The sequence below is a fragment of the Cydia splendana genome, chromosome 8 (assembly GCF_910591565.1).
Source record: "Cydia splendana chromosome 8, ilCydSple1.2, whole genome shotgun sequence".
NCBI lineage: Eukaryota > Metazoa > Arthropoda > Insecta > Lepidoptera > Tortricidae > Cydia > Cydia splendana.
Genome location: NC_085967.1, coordinates 17,467,251 through 17,485,948, shown reverse-complemented (window position 1 = coordinate 17,485,948; position 18,698 = coordinate 17,467,251). Strand labels below are relative to the sequence as shown.

Sequence of the window (18,698 nt, the reverse complement as noted above, 5' to 3'; positions counted from 1 at the left end):
TGCCACGAGTTACCGATGTGTGCTCATCACTAATCTTTTAAGTGCTACCTAAATGCCACGAGTTACCGATGTGTAATGACGTGTTATGGTTTAAACCTATGGTAAGGTAGTTGAGCTGCATATTTTTGTCGGATAAACATTTTCGGCCACTTGCACCCGGTGTGCCATCTGTCAATGTTAGTATAGTTAATTAAAAATTGCTTGTACAAAAGTGCAAACTTTATGGGAGGCAGTAGCCACCTTATTTAACGTTGATGGTGCATTGGACAATCCGCCCACATAGTTATTTGACCCCGCCTATCAAGCAATTAATATTTTCTTTTATGTTTAAACACAGCAAAACTGATAATTCGGCTTTGCCGCTTTGACATCACCAGTTTTGTAGTGTTCTGAAAAACTGTCGAATCGACCCCCTGTCCTTACCTTATTTCGTGAATGTCACAGTCTGACGTCAAGGACCTATGTAAACCGTTACCCTCTACAATTTATCGAATGCAGTAGCACAGAGTCTGCGATGTAATAACCATATCTGATCGGATACACGTTACTTTGGATATTGCTGTTTTATGGCTCTCTTCGCTTCTAATCCAGTTATTCGGACCGTTATTTTTACTTACAGTGTTACTGAAGCGCCGGCGTACAAGAAATATTTGGTGTAGATAAATTAGCACGCTAGTAAGCCTTAATATACCACTTTATTTTATGGAGTTTCGAGGTGGTCCACAGAAGTACCACAATGCTGAGGAATTTTAAGCGTAAGGTCCATCTGGTAAGCAAATTGCCAACCCTTTATAGGTCACATAAAATATAGGCACGAAAAACCGCTCATAGCGTCAATACTGAACTACAAGCGAAAAAAAAATACACTCACCGTTAAGAATTTAAGACAGTATATATTCGAGACCGTTGAAAAATCTTACTCATCACCACATACTATTTAAGGTTATTTATATAAATAGTTGTCTCTTTTAGTTATATACATGCCTCTTACGTAATGGTAAAGGTAGGGTAGCTGGCGTAAATATACCTCGTGTTCTGCATACCAGTACGTCTACCATCAGTTTTTACATTGACATATACGCTCACGTCTACGTAACTTACTTTCTATGCATCTCGCTCGTACTCGCATATAAGTGCAAGCGAGATGTACAGAAAGTAAATTACGTAGACGTGAGCGTTATGTCAATGTCAAAACTGATGGTAGAGGCTCAGGAGCAAAATGTTAACAGAATCGAGATATCTAAATAGTGTTTATACGTCTGTGTTGTGCGTACAAGCGGAAGGCGAAGGAACGTGTTAGTGAAACATGAATCCAGGTCAACCTAGCTTAATAACCCCGCACAGGTTCGCAAGGAAAGGTTGCGATAAAGGTTAATGCTCACTTCCTGGTAAAGGTGAACGAACAATGAATACATCATAAAGCTTTAGGAGCTAATAAAGCTTCTAAATGTTACAGAGAACAATGAAAATGGGGTGAAATGAAAGCGTAGTCACGAGATTAAAAATAATAGGTAACGTTCGGAAACGATTGCGTACAATTCGTTTTTTTTTTTTCAAATATAAGATAAAAGTTTCTTTAAGATAGTAGTCGACATTGGTGGGCAATTAACTTTTAAGTGTTAAAGAACAAGGTAAAGCCATTTAAATGACAAAGATCAATGCAAATTTACTTGGAAACAAAACGACCTCATACATGTAGATAAAAAGATTGTTTACGAAAATATCACCACAAATGACTTAATTTGGTAAATGTGCCATGTTAAAGCTAGGTTTATATAGAGCAATTGCCTAAAACAAAATAAGCAATTAAAATACAATGAACTTACACGACCACTAAGAGCAAATTAGACCAAACTGAGAAACAAAGACACTCAAGAAAGGTATTGTTCGAAAGACTGTCAGTGTCACCCAAGGCGCGAGCGTGACTTGTTATATTTAAAGTTTGAACAAGTTGTGAAGATCGAAAGTACCTCGAATAAAGTTGTTATGCTTTGGGACTTTCCCTATATTACGGAGGTCTCATTGGTATAAAGTACAATATCCCATCATAGGACGAGATTTATCACTTGCTAATTGTAAAAACCAACTCGTAGATTTAAGCGTGTCAAGCACATCAAGAATGTAATAAACTTCCGTACCGATAAAAAATCTGACTAACACATTAACGCGGAAATGCCGATGCAGACGAGTCAGGATTTTGTGGTCAGTTAAATACATAATTTCCACGATCAAGTCGCAATTGCCGCAGTCTTCAGTATTTGCATCACGTCTTACGTCAGAGGTAGGCTGTCGCGGCATCTAATGTTGCGTGTAACGTCGCACGCGACATCTTATGTTCCTAAAGTCACCCTGTAATTTGTGAGAAATAATATATGTGGCATAAGCTCGGAGGTCAAACGTTGTTGCTTTTTCAGATTGCTGTTCTCTTAACTGTGGGTCCTATCATTATACGATACGATTTTAATTGCCCAATTGCATTACTAAGACAGCAATAAGTGGTCTATAAAACGGTCGGTAACGTGTATGGATTTGAAAAGTTAGGATATACGGATTCAATCATCATTTTAAAATCATAAACTCATGTTTGGAATGTCGAGCAAAACTCATAGTTTGTGAGTTCCGAAGTCATGATCACATGAAGTTCATCAGTTAGCTTCTGAAATAAATAATATATGGAATAGACCGATCACAAATATAATAAATATAGTCCATCAAAATCAAACAAGTCTTGTTTGCCTACATCGTACCTACTCACTTGACTGATGTATAATTAATTTCAAACAAATGTAAACAAAAGAGTTGCACTCCATTTAGGTAGATAAATACGGTCAAGTCATCTGTTGCCTGGAGACCAAAAAAACATTGAATGAAACCACGCTGTAAGACGTTACAAGCTACACGGCCAATTAAGCCGGTGTTGCACTGAAACTGATGTAAACAAAGTGAACGCAAATTGAAATCGTCACGGGCAGCGTTCACCGGCTGCGTTATGAAACTTATGAAAGATAGACCCGGCCATATTTTGACCCGGTTACTTGCTTGCCTAGTTTTAGAGATCGGAATCTATGAATTAATGTCTTTAAACTGTAAGGGGCTATTCATAATTCTGGGCATCGGATGATGGTAGCATGACGTAGGAGGAAACGGGGTCATTCGAAGCATGATTTTTGGATGATGTTAGGGGGAAGGGGGTGACGTAATTTATGGACAGCCCCTAAGGCCCACTTGCACCATCCCAATGACCCGGGGTTAAGTGGTTAAACCGTTAACCTAGTGTCAAATTGTACTGGTAACCATGGTAACTCCAGGTTTAACCGGTTAACTTCGGGCACAGAAGAAATAATAGTACTACCGTACAGAAAGGACACTTCCTACAAACCCGAAGTTTGACAGCGATTCAGGGTCAAATCATGCTATTCCTTTCTAATATATAGCACTATCCCTTTCGGCTATTTAGGGTTGTCAAAATTCTAGTGATTATCTTATCTATGGTCGTGCACGCACAAGGAAGTCAAGTGGTGCCAACCCTAATAATTGCTCGGAGCAATGCTGAGGCGAACGGAGCCGAGTTCGACCAAAGTCAGGAGTGTCTCCCCACTGCTTCGGGTTAGTAGAATGGTGCAAGTGGGCCTAAGTTAGAGGAAGCAAACACACAGGAAGTTGAAAGAAAAATTATCGTTATATAAATATTCTGTGCAGCCTAATAAAGTCTAGTTTTCCTGCTAAGTTGGAAGGTTTTTGAACAACTCCTGCGTCTACTTGAATTCTTGTATCTATAACCGAGCGAACTCTAACTCTTCTAGGATGCAATCGGCAAAAAACACTAACAACTGACGGAAAACGAAAGATACAGATACAGAGGTCCTACCAAGTATTCTATTGTTTGTCCTACCACCTAAAGCTGAGTTTATTCTCGACGAGACCTAAATACAGGAGTTTAAATATTGTGTCTTGTTGCATTTCTTATTTCGTCAATCATATTGTCTTGCCGAGACTAAACTCGTAAGCAGAGCAAGCATTACACACACGGAACAAAAATCGCCGTTACATTTCGTAATTCTTAACGGCACGTGACAATTAAAGGAAACAATTAATAAGACCGTAAATCAAATTTAACCGTCGAAGCCGTTAAAAGGCAGTTCGCATTTCAGCGCGCATGCATTTCTATCGCTAAGAATGCTGGGACGGACCAGTATAAAACAGAGCTCTAATCACGCGTAGCTGCTACAGATTGCGGTCAATCTTATGCTGGTTATCTAGGTTGAATGCTTGCTAGGAAGGTAGTTGGAATACCGTGCTAGCAGTTATGGACGAAATAAGTTTAATGCCGCCTAAAATAAACGCGTTGCGTCATCTAGCTCCCCTAGGCACACGCGACGCGGAAATCTAACTCGGGCATAATAATAATAACTTGGTGAATTATGCTTTCTGCGAGATAAGGAATTTCTCGTGGTCTGTGAATAAAATGCAGCTAGGCGTGCTAACGTGACATATCGGTAATTAGAACAGATGCTGTTTTACAAAATAATCTACAACCTACCCAGCAATTAAATTTTCTTAAAATTTACCTCTTAGTCACACATGATATTGTGCAAGGAATTTTATACAAAATGTATGAAAAGCTAATAACCCTAGGAATTAGAGGTTTTTTTTACATTAGGTATCTGTAACTGGTACTCGAAGGGTTAGAACAGAAAGATGTGCTTAATTTAGTGTTTTTTTTAGATCAGCATTATATTTAGTGGTAATAATATGTACCTAGTTATTTTTAAATACCTACATAAATCATATAAAAGTACATACAACAAATGTAACTATAATTAATCTCAATTAATTAAAACTTTCTAGTTAACTGGCAAGTTTTCATTACATGTACCGATAATACTGACAATTTCTGAGGTTTGAAAACCATGAGATGTATGTGTATGCCATGTAGCAAATAGTTGCACTCGCATTTAATTAGCACTATCTTCAATCAAAGGAAGTGCACCCTCTTTAGTTGCATGTCTCTTGATTGGTTGGACAAATGTATGAAAAAAAAAACATTACATAATCTAATTAGAAACATAGTTTAGACATCAAATAATAAATTGCATGAAGCAATTGGTGCGAGACAGTCTAAGTGGACTGTAACAAAAACAGCTGGGCAATTAGGTGGGTAGGAGCTAGCTGGTTTGATGAAATAACAACCAATCAATACTAGGAACAGAAATCAACCATTTAGTGGCTAACCATTTAATTATAAAATTATCTGCTTCGGAGAACCAAATGTTGTATTGTTGTTGGTTTATGTAATTAAAGGTATAAGGTGTTTTAAAAGTACCTATAATACATACATCTTACTGCGTTTTTACGGTGTTATAATCATAAACCATAAGTTTCCCTTCAAATCTTAATTTTTTCATTATTAATTAGTTACCATACAAACCATAATATTCATTCCTACAAATAACATGAGCCACTTCATGCAGCACCTGTCTGGCATGCGCTTTGTAATTGAACCTATTTATTTATTATTTATGGAGCATATTTATCAACAATTCAGCTACTGATTGAATTAAAAATACCACAATTTGACTACCATATAAACTACTGCTATATTAATTCCGTAGTTGTCCTTAAATGGCTAATTCAGCATATGAATTCAAATTATTATAGATATACATGATGACGGAAATGTACATCTAATTACTGTGGTTTGAATAAATCAGCCATCCTGTGGCTAAACTGAAACCTCATAGGCACTTTTGAAGTTATTATTGATGGTAATAAAAAAATAACAGAATTTATAAATGTGACTATGTAGTTTTAATACAACTTGGAAGATATTGATTAGTGAGTTCTTTATATTATTTTTATAATACTTATAGATAACAATAGCCATAAAATTAAGGATTACGATTATTACATACCTGTTAACTCCCAAAATCGATGTGTGTGGTGCTTTTCCTGATGTAAAGTCAGTAAAACTGGAAAAATCACAATAGTAACTTAAGGAACAAAAGTAACCGCTAAATTATTATAATGTTTGATCACTTATACGTCCAATTTAATACAAAAACACGGAAAAACTTAAAAATTGAAGATAAAATCAAGCCGTAACTACCAGACGCATCGAACCAACCAACGCTTGCACAGATAAGATACAAGTTTGACGTAAGGCAAGGACACTCGCACATTCAACTTTCAATCATTAAATTTTGTGCGACTTGCATGTGCACCAACATAGCAAAGACATTTAATTTAGCTGCATTGTTTATTCCGTCACTACCACACCACTGAACACACTCCCACCACAACTTTCACAGAATTGCTTTTTATAATGAAAACCACAGACTACAAAGAGATCAGACCGCCAACTCGGGAACAAAGACTATGTACGTTAGACAAGTATATTTTATCTGTACTCCTAGTCATGTATGACGTTTCTTTTTTTTAAATTTTGAATTGATGCGTAGCAAAGGACGTAACGTATACAGCCAACCTTGCGTGACCAGCCCCCCCTCCCCCTCCTCCTTAGGAAATTAATACTTATAATTGATATAGTTCCCGGCATTTAAATTGAACACCGACTTATACAGTAAAATTGAGTCAGTGTTCAATTTAAATGCCGGGAACTACACTTGTCGCAATAATTTAAATAAAACACAATTTTATTTATTAAACGATTTATTCCTCAGTCTTTTCTTATATTTTAAAAAAGCTTTCTGCTGCATCGCAGGCAAAGTGCGGTTTTTTATCCGCACAATATCCGTTCCTTTTAATATTTTATTAATGTTATTGCACCAATTTGTAATCGAGAACTTTACTGTCACGGAAATAAAATATGACAAAATTTCACGGTGTGTGGTACATTTAAAGAAACTAAATGGATTGTTGAACAAAATTTTTTCCATAATTTTGGCCGTCAGATTTAATTCATGGGCTCGGTGTTCCAAGAATCCGTTTGTTTCTTTAATAATTGTACCGAAACACCGAACAGCACCTCTGGATGGGTAAGTAAGGCGTTTCGTGGCGGCATCATACTCTCTTTGATGAATCCATTTGTGGATTGCGCCTTCTTTAGTAGTAAGGCTTTTTCTGCAACTGTCACATTGATTATTATATTTCTGCATTGTTTTTGTTACCACCCATCCAGCAGTGTACGCTCGCGAATGGAGAACATTTGGTTGCTCCCGTTGGGCCTCTTCTACAGTATCTTCTACATCTCCTACTTTGGGATGACCCGGCTCGACCCTAGCAGTTTCACTATCTTCAAATAATGATTTTAAATTAATTATTTGGTCTGCCGAGTCATCCTCACAATTATAAGCGTCACCATGAAACTTTATCATTCTAGTAATCAATAATGATTTAAAGGTGTTCTTGAAACTGTGGCAGTTGGGGTCGTTGTTCCTATAATTATAGGCCCTGACTTGGCCAAAGAAGTTTTCAATTGGATCTGAATTGAAGAACCTTGGGCGCATTATTGTCATATTTTTGCTCTTAAAAAACTGCCACAGCTTCATGAATGTTTTTACCGTGGCAATAAAGTTTTTTAAGGAAGGCACGGATTTCGGATTTCCCTTGGAATCTACATATTTAATTTTTTCCAGTTTCTCGATGCTCTCCGGCCAAAATTCATGGTGCTTAGATTTTTCTGTCACTGCACAGCGTAGCTCTTTTCCTTTCTTTTGTGAATAGGTTGCTGATCCGTTGATGCTATCAAACAATTTATCAAAGAACAAAACTGTTTCAGCAGTGTTTCTTAATGTTTCACTCACAGGTCTGCCGTCCGCATAGTGAGCTAAAAATAAGAAAATGACCATATTTGTTTATTTTATGCATAATAGATTTGTGAAGTTCAAGTAGGTACTTTATCATCAATAGTATTCACTATCTATACCTATTGTTCTATCTTCATAAATTTTATTTCATTCCCTGCAGCACTTTATAGCAACAGACAGACAGGGCCGGATTAACCCTAAGTCAAAGTAGGCAACTGCCTAGGGGCCCCGCCTCGGCTAGGGGGCCCCGGCGGCTCAGAGCGCACCATCACAAAAAAAAAATGTTTCATAGGGTCATAATTCACGCGTAAATTTTTTGTTCTTATTAATAATGAGTATGCTTTGTTATTGTCTTTTTTTCGATCCATTCTTTAATTTAATGAAACTGTAATAAAATGGAAGCAATACGTTACAGTTTGCGGGGCATATGCGTACCTGGGGCCCGTTTCTCAAAAGCTTAACTTAAAAGCGTAACTTGTAATACAAGTGGAAGTCCCTTTCTAACAAAAGCTGTCAAAAAGTGACATCCGCTTGTATTACAAGTTACAAGCTTTTGAGAAACGGGGCCCTGTTGTAAAGGTTTTCTGAAAAAATGTTAACATTTACTTTTTTTCGAACAACTTCTGGGTTATATCGACTCAGAATCACGAGGACTATTGATTAAAACAAAGAAAAAAAGTGTCCCCAGTTTTTCATACGAATTTTGGGTGTCAGTTTAGTGACGGTCCATACAAAATGTATGTATGTAAAAATACGTCACAAAAGTGACCTATTTCGACGATTGGTTCATGTTAGAGCGCTCCTTCCTTACATCTCGGCCTTCGGCGTCGCTTTTTAAGAAATATCAACATTTATTTCAGTAGCTTGGCCTTTTGCCTCACATGAAAGCTCACTTCGCTAAAAAAACGCTTCGGGCTTGTCGAGCAATGCGGAGATTGCTGAGCTCTACCTTTACTTCAGCCTCACTTTTACCTCATTTTACCATTGGTATGTGTTTCTCATCTCCTCTACTTCAGCTTAGCCTTTGGCCTCGCTGCGGCTAGCTCGGCCAGCGGTCTCGCTTTTTAATACAATGGAATTTGGTTCGTGTCTGTGCTCAACTACTTATCCCGAAGCCTGAACGGCTTTGAGTTCGCATGAAAGCTCGCCTCACTGGGGCACTTCGGACTTTTAGGCCCAGGTGAAGATCGGTACCCGGCCTGGCCTTTTAACAGGCTTTCACAATTTGCGATATTGTAAAAAAATTTTGCGCTCGCTGCGCTCGCGTTTTTGCTAAGTTTTTTGGTTGGCCCTCTATCTACATGTTATAGCTTGACTGGTGAATGAATACAGTTAGACCAAGAAAAGTCTGCAATGATTTAGATAAGATACGCAGTGCAAGTGTTATTTATACGTTATAATTTCATAGAAGTTTGAAGCGCTGGTGGCCTAGCGGTAAGAGCGTGCGACTTTCAATCCGGAGGTTGCGGGTTCGAACCCCGGCTCGTACCAATGAGTTTTTCGGAACTTATGTACGAAATATCATCTGATATTTACTAGTCGCTTTTCGGTGAAGGAAAACATCGTGAGGAAACCGGACTAATCCCAATAAGGCCTAGTTCACCCTCTGGGTTGGAAGGTCAGATGGCAGTCGCTTTCGTAAAAACTAGTGCCTACGCACTCGGGATTAGTTGCCAAGCGGACCCAAGGCTTCCATGAGCCGTGGCAAAAATGCCGGGATAACGCGGGGAAGATGATGAATTTCATAGAAGTTTGACGTTTAAAATAACACTTGCACTGCGTGTGCTATCAAAATCGTTGCAGACTTATCTTGGTCTAACACTAATAATTTTAACATATGGAAATTCTTTATTACCATGTAGCTCCTAATAATGTGGCTCGGCGTTTTGTCTTATGGTCGGTGTTAGAAAAAAGCTTTATGTCCAAGCAATAAGTGCGAAAAAGACATCGTTCTGACTAGACTCGGATCGGCTCGGCTGAAGATTGCAATTAAAAACGCAAACTTTTTTCCCTGTAACTGAACATGCTGTATGCAGAATTGACTGTAAGGGGGCCCCGAGCCTTGCACTGCCTAGGGGCCCCGACATGCTTAATCCGGCCCTGCAGACAGACAAATATTTTCGCATATAATATAAGTAGGGATTCGTGTTCTGAGTCTTCTCGGTCTACCGGATATTAATCTAGATATGTACCTATATACCGGGTGTGGCCTGTAATATGAGCAAAAAATTAAACTGTAGGCTGTACTCCTCATACTGACCAACATTTGTTCAGCGACTTTAAAAAATAACTTGTGGTTTGATTTCTAATACACTTTAAAGTTTATTCTAAGACGCAATGTATTGCGAATTTTGTTATGTTTAAGGCGTGACAAGCAACGTCTATCACAATGATATGGCGCGGCGATGGCGTCCATTGAAGATAATATTTATTTTGTATGAAAAATAGGGAGTCAAAATACTTCATAATTTTTAAAAGTTGTTGAACAAAAGTGTCACCGTTTAAGGAGTAGAGTCTATGTTTTAATTATTTGCTCATGTTACAGGCCACACCCAGTATAACTATCTTTTTACTCATGCATTCTACAAATGGGTACCTAACTATTTATGTTAGTGAAAAGGAGAAAAAATAATTACTTACAGAAGTTGGCTGTGTAAGATAGAGCCGAAGACAGTGTGTAACTAAATACTTTTACACAGTTCTTGACCTGAAAAGAAATATATATTTCAGTACTCAATATGTAATATATCGTTAATATATTAAAATACCAATAACCAAACTATATTTTAGCGGATAAAATGCAGCAATGTGAATGCAGTATAAATTACTTGAGTATTAGGATATAAAATCATTAAAATATTCCAACTGGTCATAACATTCTCAATGCATCTATAGGCTGATTATAAGGACGGAACCATTTACTACAGTACATAGGTAAAGCATATGCTAGTTGATTGTATAAGAAAATCTTTAGTTATACTAGATTTCACACATTGAGAGGGTATCGACTGTCAAGTGAGTCAGTGACGCCCTCATTATTGTGTTTTCTAATAAACCAATCCATTTGTCTATAATCCAGTAAGTGTAAGTATATATATTAAAATTGTAGCCCTATTGATTTCACCAACTTTTGTTCATTATAATCATTATTGTCTCATAGCTTTATTTTGCTACATCATCTAAATGGCAAATGGTGGCCACTTTTTTCCGTTCAAGTGATGAAGTCAAAAGTAAGTAACATATAAAACTATATCACAGATTAATTATTGTGGGATAAGTAGGACAACACTATTAATATATACTTATTTATACAGAAATTAATTGGTTTATTAGAAAACACAAACCCCCTAATGAGGGCGTCACTTGACGCTCTGCGCAGTCTTAGTAAAAATCGGCACCAACCTTCATCTTTTTAATTTTTTCAGGTATCACATGCTGGTCATTTAACTTATGCAGCATTCTTGTTTCCATATTATTGCAGTCCGTTTCGTATACATCCACGATGTCTCTCCATGTGGATAATTTTCCTTCAAAGGAAATGTCTTTATTCAAAAAATTATTTCTCAATCCTTTAATAAGATGAGGAGGGTCGAATATAACCATCAGTTTGACTTCGTTTATTGTTACTGTGCCATCTAAAAAAAACACAGAAAATTAAAAAAACACTTCAAATATCACACCTTTGAAATATCTTATTCTATTTTCGAGTTACAACTGTTTTACGATGGCTTTGCAATGATCTGCCCCGCGCTATGGTAAAAAAAAATTAAGCCTTGAAGAATTATTTAACATACATCAATTCAAAGTGTTATTAAACCTATAAGTACTACTAACCTGGTTCCTGATTTGTCAGTAATTGGTCACGCGCTGTGTCAGCCTTCAGGCAATTTAGAGCCGCTTGGAAAGCTGACCCTTGGTCGCAAATAAGGGATATCGGCTTTAACCCGCATCCTACAACCGCTGTGATAATATCCACGAGTATACTTTTTAATTCTGTGCCTTTAGTAGCGCCTTGGCAAAAATAAAAGGCTATTGGCTGCTGCCACTTGTGGACAGCTCCTCTCAACATAAACACGAGGGCATGATCAGCGAAATCATTTTTTCTCTCGCCAAGCTCTACTAACCCATTAATTTTATCTTTGTTTTTGTCATAAGACAAGCCAGCCTCTAAAGACATTTCGTCAAATATGACTGAACACAGTTTTTTTTTGTAGCTCCATTTTTCGGTCTGAAATTTAAATACATAGATAAGCGTTAAAAACATTTACCTAATGTATATATATAAATAAAACTAAATTATATCTAAGATCCCTTAATAAATCTAAAATTCAACACAATATGAAACTACTAAATAAACCGCCAGTGAAAAGGTACCTATCACACTTGCTGCGTTCAATTTCGATGGACAGCCAAGAATGACTCACAGCGCGGGTCAAGGTCCCTTTTAAATTACAATTATTACAATGAAACTCTATAATTTTCAACAAAATGAAAACAATATTCCTTTTATTAAAATATATTTAAAACCGGGTCCAACGCGATTTTTTTTTACTAGGACATCAGTTAGCTGCGACCACGACCACTGAAACCTGTGTCGAAACGTCGGAAATTAAGGTTACACAATAAATTCGCGTAAGACCAGGTCTTAACTGTTTTAATATGTGATCAAAATACGAAAGTTCAAATTTAATATGCCTTTTTTGCTTTAGTTTTTTTTTTACAATCTTCGCAATGTATTTTTTATTAAAAATTATGATTTCATGATATTGTTTAACTCAGTTATCAATTACTTAATGTAGATCCTAAGATTTTATGACGTAGATACATACCTCTCTTCTTATTACTTCAAATACTTGAGGACAAATCCCAGACTCGATCTTAAGTCCTGCAACCATTTTATTTAGAGTCGATCGCGACGGCAGGATAAAAATTTTGTGCAGGAACCTATAGCACTTAGGGCTTTGTTTCATTATCGACAGTGCTATTAGTTTTTCTTCCAATGAAAATCGACGCCCTTTCTTATTTTTATTGCAAAGGTTGATTTGCATTTTCAAAATAGTTTTCGCATACGGATTCATGTCTTTTGTCAATTCTTGAAAGGATTTCTCTTTGTTGAATTTCAAGGCCCTCTTAGCCCTGTGGTAAAAATCTGCCTGACGTTTAGATTTTTTATATTCGTCGTATATCATTCGGCCCGTTGGTGTCAGGTTCATTAATTTCCCAATCAATCGTTTCCTCTGCTTCTGTGGCCTTTTCGCACTTTGAACTTTAACTTCAACAACACCTGAAAAATATAAGCATTTAATTTAATTTAGGAAATTTTTATGTGGACACTCACTTAATCCAAAATCCTTCCTAAATCGTAAAGAACCGTATTCCGGATAGTATGGGTTCTGGGCCATGTCGCGTCCCGAAGTAACTTATATATCATTATTCATTAGATATAGTGCATAGCCTATATCGAAATGCTAGGAACACAATTTTTGGCTCCGTAACTTTGTTTAGACTAGTTGGGAGGTGAACATATCAAAAGTCCCCGGCTGTAGCCCCGGTGCTGGGGGGAAGAGGGGGGTAAGCAGGTCTAATTTTTCGGTTTTTCACTAATATCTTGGAAACTTTGCGTCTTAGCGACATCCCCCCCCAAACCCAGCACCCCCTATTTATACGAAAATGATACCAAACACGGCCTATCAGCTTCACTAATGTAGATATCAAGATAAAATTGAAAGCCTTAAAATAAACTTTCAAGAGCGGATATCTCAAAAACTATTTAAGATATCGAAAAACTTGACTTAATAAAACTTGTAAAAAGAATTATCAGCTTTTAGTTTGTCTTAGTAGTCATGTCGCTAAGACGTAAAGTTTCCAAGATATAAGTGAAAAACCGAAAAATGAGACCTTCTTTTCCCCCTCTACCCCCAGCACCGGGGCTACGGCCGGGGACTTTTGATATGTTCACCTCCTAACTAGTCCAAACAAAGTTACGGAGTCAAAAATTGTGTTCCTAGCATTTCCCTCTATACCTTCTTATTGCTTGGCCTATGTAATTTATCTGTAAAATATTGAAACATTGTATTCATACTTTTCAAATGACAGATTCAGTTTTTTTTAACATTTTAAAATGTTTGACTTTGGCCATAATTCAATTTAAATGGAAATCGTTACCGCCGCGCGCTACAAATTATTATTCACAAAAAATATATGAGTGCCTATTATAAAGTGATACTTTTTAGAATGAGGAATAAATGAGCTAAATTGTCCAATATTTTATTTAGTATAAATCACCACACTGTGATTGTAAAGGCCAAAATTGTCCTAAAAATACATATAATATTCATTTTTTGTGCAAAATTCAGTTTATTTGTATGAAAAGGTATAACGATTATTTCAAAAATGAATTCCTCGTCTCTAAATTATACAAAAATGATATATAACTTGCCCTTATTGCTAATAAAATGAAGAAATATAGCATAGATTAGACCTGGGGAGCCGACTATTTCCCCTCTCCCCTTCTTTTGGGTATACGGTATGATTTCGTTGCTACCGGGCCAAATTAGCGCATTCTCCTTCTTCCTCGCGTTATCCTGGCATTTTGCCACGGCTCATGGGAGCCTGGGGTCCACTTGACAACTAATCCCATGATTTGACGTAGGCACTAGTTTTTACGAAAGTGACTGCCATCTGACCTTCCAACCCAGAGGGGAAACTAGGCCTTATTGGGATTAGTCCGGTTTCCTCACGATGTTTTTCCTTCACCGAAAAGCGACTGGCAAATATCAAATGATATTTCGTACATAAGTTCCGAAAAACTCATTAAAAAAAATTAACCAAATTAGCCCATTATTTGGTAATAAGAGTATGCAAGGCATCTAACACAATAATAAAACGTCTATGAACAGAAATGGGAGACATATTTTATAAGATTTGACAATATCCTTGAAGAATCTTCAGACATAAACGGCAATTAAGCCACCAGTGTTGGGTTGCCTATAATCATATGCCCACTTTGATTAACAATGAAACTATTTTTCCGTGAATGTACTCGTAAACCCCTATCCGTTAGTATGCGATTCATTAATGGACGCACCATGGCCCAAATCGGGACACGGTTCTTTGTAACTGCGTTTAGTAAGACTCTGACTGCACTAACTAGAACCATTTGTTTAGTTAGGATGCCAGTTAGGACGATTGAATTAGTGTGTAAAGCGTTTTTATATGTTTTCCGAGCAAAACTCAATCTCCCAGGTACTTTATACTTAATTGTACTACAATGTACAAATTGCGGCTAAAATATCAAATATAAATATTGTCAAGGTAAATACTAACTTTGAACTTGAGACTGTTCCCTTGGTGAATTGGTAGAGGTAACCTCCTCAACCGCAACACATTCTGGAATATTTGCTTCTGGCAAAATCTGCTGCTCTTCAGCATTTGATTGTTTGATTGCAGCTTCAGCAGTTGTTACAAAGACTGCTGAAACAGAAATAACAATTATGAAACAATCAGTCTCACACATATGGATCATGCCTCAGTTCTAGCAGGCTCGCACGGGGCATACTCTAGTTAGACTTACACATGATGATCGTTATTCAAGAATTTCGAGACCTGAACAGGTAAAACTTAGTTTCATTAAAATTACTAGTTACACAAATTGACTTCTGAAATTATTAAATTTCCATACACTTAGTATGGAAAATGGTAACGAAATAGGAATATATAAACCTTGGGGCTTTTTTTCTCCTATTAGAACAGAGAGACTTCGTGATTCTGAGCACTTAAAATAGAATGACACATTTATTTGATTTTATTTTTCATTACTCAGTGACTATCATCATACTCATAACGCGAAAGACAGAGTGAGATAACCCTATAATGGGCATAAGAGTGTTAGAAATTATGTAAAATTGAACTCTATCACATTGTAATAAAGTTTCAAATGATAGTGGGGAATAGGTATATTGCCTTTGCTTTAAAAATGATTAAGTTTAAGTACTATTTTATGTAAACACTGTCATTGCCATACAATAACATAAAATATTGCCATTGCTTTAAAAATGATTAAGTACTTTTATATGTACTGTCACTGCCATACAATAACACAAAATAAGTTTTTGGCCAAAATTTCATTTTTGGTACAAGCTTTTATCGCCGACTGTACTTTTTTTTCCACAAGCAACGAATACTCATCGAGACAATTCTAAGAACCCCAAACACAATTAGGTTTCGTTGTTTTATCACGGAGTTCCTATGGCCACCTCCGGTCTCCATCATCAGATCACCTCGATGACACCATAATATTGCATTGTCACCCGACTTACATATGTATGTAAAATTTCAGCTCAATCGGAAACCGGTAAGTGGATCAAATTTAACTTGCAAGATTTGATTACACACAGACAACGGTCAGGTGAAAGTAAATAAAAGCTTGTAAAAATGATAAGAATTCACTAACCTTCATTGTGTGACTGTACACTAGGTGAAATACAAGCTGTAACCTTCTCAGCTACAACAAGTTCTGTAATAAAGCTGCTGCATAGTTCGGGCATGGTCTCCTTTTCAATGTCTGAAGTTGTCGGGACAGGTTCTGTGGCTATAGAAACGGCTGTAACATAAAATAGCACTTTAATTTTTTTTTATAAGATTTACTAATAACTTGTGATAATATTAAAATACATAGGAAATAGTGTCATATTCATTTATTTAGCTTACCCATAGTCTGTTTTGGTGTATGGCCCACTGCGGTTGATTTAACCCCCGATGTGGATGGAATGGCAGGAGACGCTAAAACAGAAATACATAATAAACACATTAAAACCGTTGAAAATTATTGTTAATAAGGGCTTATAATTATTATAAAATATCTTCCAAAGGACCTACACAGTGCACATTGCTACAAATTTGTTATGGGTAGTTACGGAAATACTTCTATGGGATAACTTTGGCTTTTCTTATATACATGCGTAATTAAAATGTACGTATATTGGTAAGGCATGTAGGTCCTTCCTCTGACAGTTTTGTTTCCTTATTGGAAATATTACTGTGGTAGGGTAGAGTGGTAAAATAAATTAATTGCCTTCCAAAACGGAGTTATTTAGAAAAAGTATATTTGAAATGGCGCCAAATTTTTTAATAAAATTCCTATTGAACTAAGAAATACAGATGACATGATTAGTTTCAAAAGTAAGTTATTTAAATTTTTAGATAACAAAGCATATTATGTATAAATAGATTTTAATTAACTTTTAAATGATAATTTTGGATGATAAATATTTAATAACATATAATTATAGTGTATGTGAATTTTTGTTAGATGATTTTGATAATTAATGGTAACTGCGCACAGCATGCAGTCACAGTCCATAAATGAAAAATTGTATGCCTTACGGCACAACATAGTGTTACAGTGATGTATATGGGACCTGTACTTATGTTTGACAAATAAATACTTTTGACTTTTTTTTACTTTTGTGGTGATATTTTATAAAAAAAAATGTTGCCCATGGAAACACTAGCCATGCCTGACCTTAATACAAGAAATTGATTCTTTACATTGCTTGCAGATCTAAGTACCATTAATGAAATATATATGTGCATAATAATATTAATAATGTCTTTGATAAGAAGGCATTAATTTGCACCTAAAATGTAATTGAGTATCTATCATGGCTATCATGCATTTCAGAAAAATTAAACAAACCTTTTTGAGGCACTTGTTGACAGTATGTGTGGTCGTCATGTGATTTACGAACATATGCATGTTCTTTCAGCGGATCCATGTTTTCTAAAATTGATAACAAAATATTATTTTTAAATAACTAAAGTGAAATGTGGTATTATTTATCTACAAATTCTGCATGGTGTTTTTTTAGGATTGGGAAATTTCTATATAAATAAAATAATTAATAAAAGACTGCAACACTTGCCAATGATATCTTTACCCAAAGAAGTACAAAAATGCTAAGCTAAAATTAACACACAAGTGTTAAGATATTAATATCGATCGCATGAAATAATTATCTTACTAGAAACATATGCTCTTATTACAGGAATAAACAAACACTTTGTATTACCTACACATAATAAAATCACCATGCCGTGATTCATGAGTCATCAATTGCATAGAAGTTTATGACATTATCTTTTATGGTCGTAAATGATACGAATTAGATTAGACTGATTTATTATATCACTTCTTATCATTTTCTACACTTACCGGCATTTTCATGAGATGGGATCCCACTGTTAATCTCATCTTGACTGAATAACGAAGGATAAGCCTTCGCGTTGAGACGCCGTGTCGATGCCGAAACAAACCGCTGTTCGAAGTGTTTCTCACAAATAAAAGCTTTTCGAACTTGCTCCGGCGACATATTTCCAAAACCATTTGTTTCCAAACACTTCAACCACATAATGAGTCTTTTCTCAGTACTAGGAAAACGGTACAAAGTAAAAGCGTCCTTTCGCAGAGTTTTACACACACAGCACTGATAATACATTTTGCACAATGCATAAATGCTTGCAGAACTGGGTGATGGATGAATCACAAATAAAGCGGAGAGGATAAGTACAAGAACTTCACTCGATCAACACTTTATTGCAATGGAAAATAATTTAAACTGTTCAAAGTTTTCAACAAACATGGGCGACAACCACTGACAACTGACGTTTAGGCGACGATCGGCCAATCAGAGCGCGGCAAGTTGTCAGTATCATCTAAAAGCAACATGGCGCTATCGTACACATTCCGTTGTACGTAGATTAACAGCCGTGATGAAAACATAAGAAGACGAAGTGTGAAAGGTAGTAAATTAAATACTTGTAAAATTTTGTTTGATATTCCTTTCCAACCACATTTATTATACTTTGCCTGTGTAGTAGAAGAGCCGGCCGCAAATTTTCTAACCGACTTGATACCACGATGAAATGCACAAT

The 18,698-nt window shown here is 36.3% G+C and overlaps 2 protein-coding genes across 3 annotated transcripts in view; both read right to left on the bottom strand.

The window, feature by feature from the left end:
- Window positions 1-6,110, bottom strand: part of LOC134792937 (plectin-like) — a 55,769-nt gene extending 49,659 nt beyond the window's left edge. The window contains exon 1 of the mRNA XM_063764408.1: window positions 5,913-6,110. The gene's annotated coding sequence lies outside the window, so the exon portion shown is untranslated. The remainder of the gene's footprint in view (window positions 1-5,912) is intronic.
- Window positions 6,111-6,585: 475 nt separating this feature from the next.
- LOC134793268 (uncharacterized) lies at window positions 6,586-18,349 on the bottom strand. Of its 2 annotated transcripts, none has more exons than XM_063764833.1 (10): window positions 17,980-18,349; window positions 17,464-17,547; window positions 16,476-16,547; window positions 16,219-16,368; window positions 15,093-15,239; window positions 12,596-13,050; window positions 11,601-11,994; window positions 11,169-11,401; window positions 10,407-10,473; window positions 6,586-7,786 (listed from the first exon to the last, which is right to left on the bottom strand). In XM_063764833.1, the coding sequence occupies exons 1-10, from the start codon at window positions 18,260-18,262 to the stop codon at window positions 6,654-6,656; spliced, it is 3,018 nt and encodes a 1,005-aa protein (XP_063620903.1). In that variant the 5' UTR covers window positions 18,263-18,349; the 3' UTR covers window positions 6,586-6,653. The 2 variants fall into 2 exon arrangements, with proteins under 2 accessions (XP_063620903.1, XP_063620904.1); XM_063764834.1 differs by having other exon boundaries at window positions 15,093-15,236.
- Window positions 18,350-18,698: the final 349 nt, after the last annotated feature.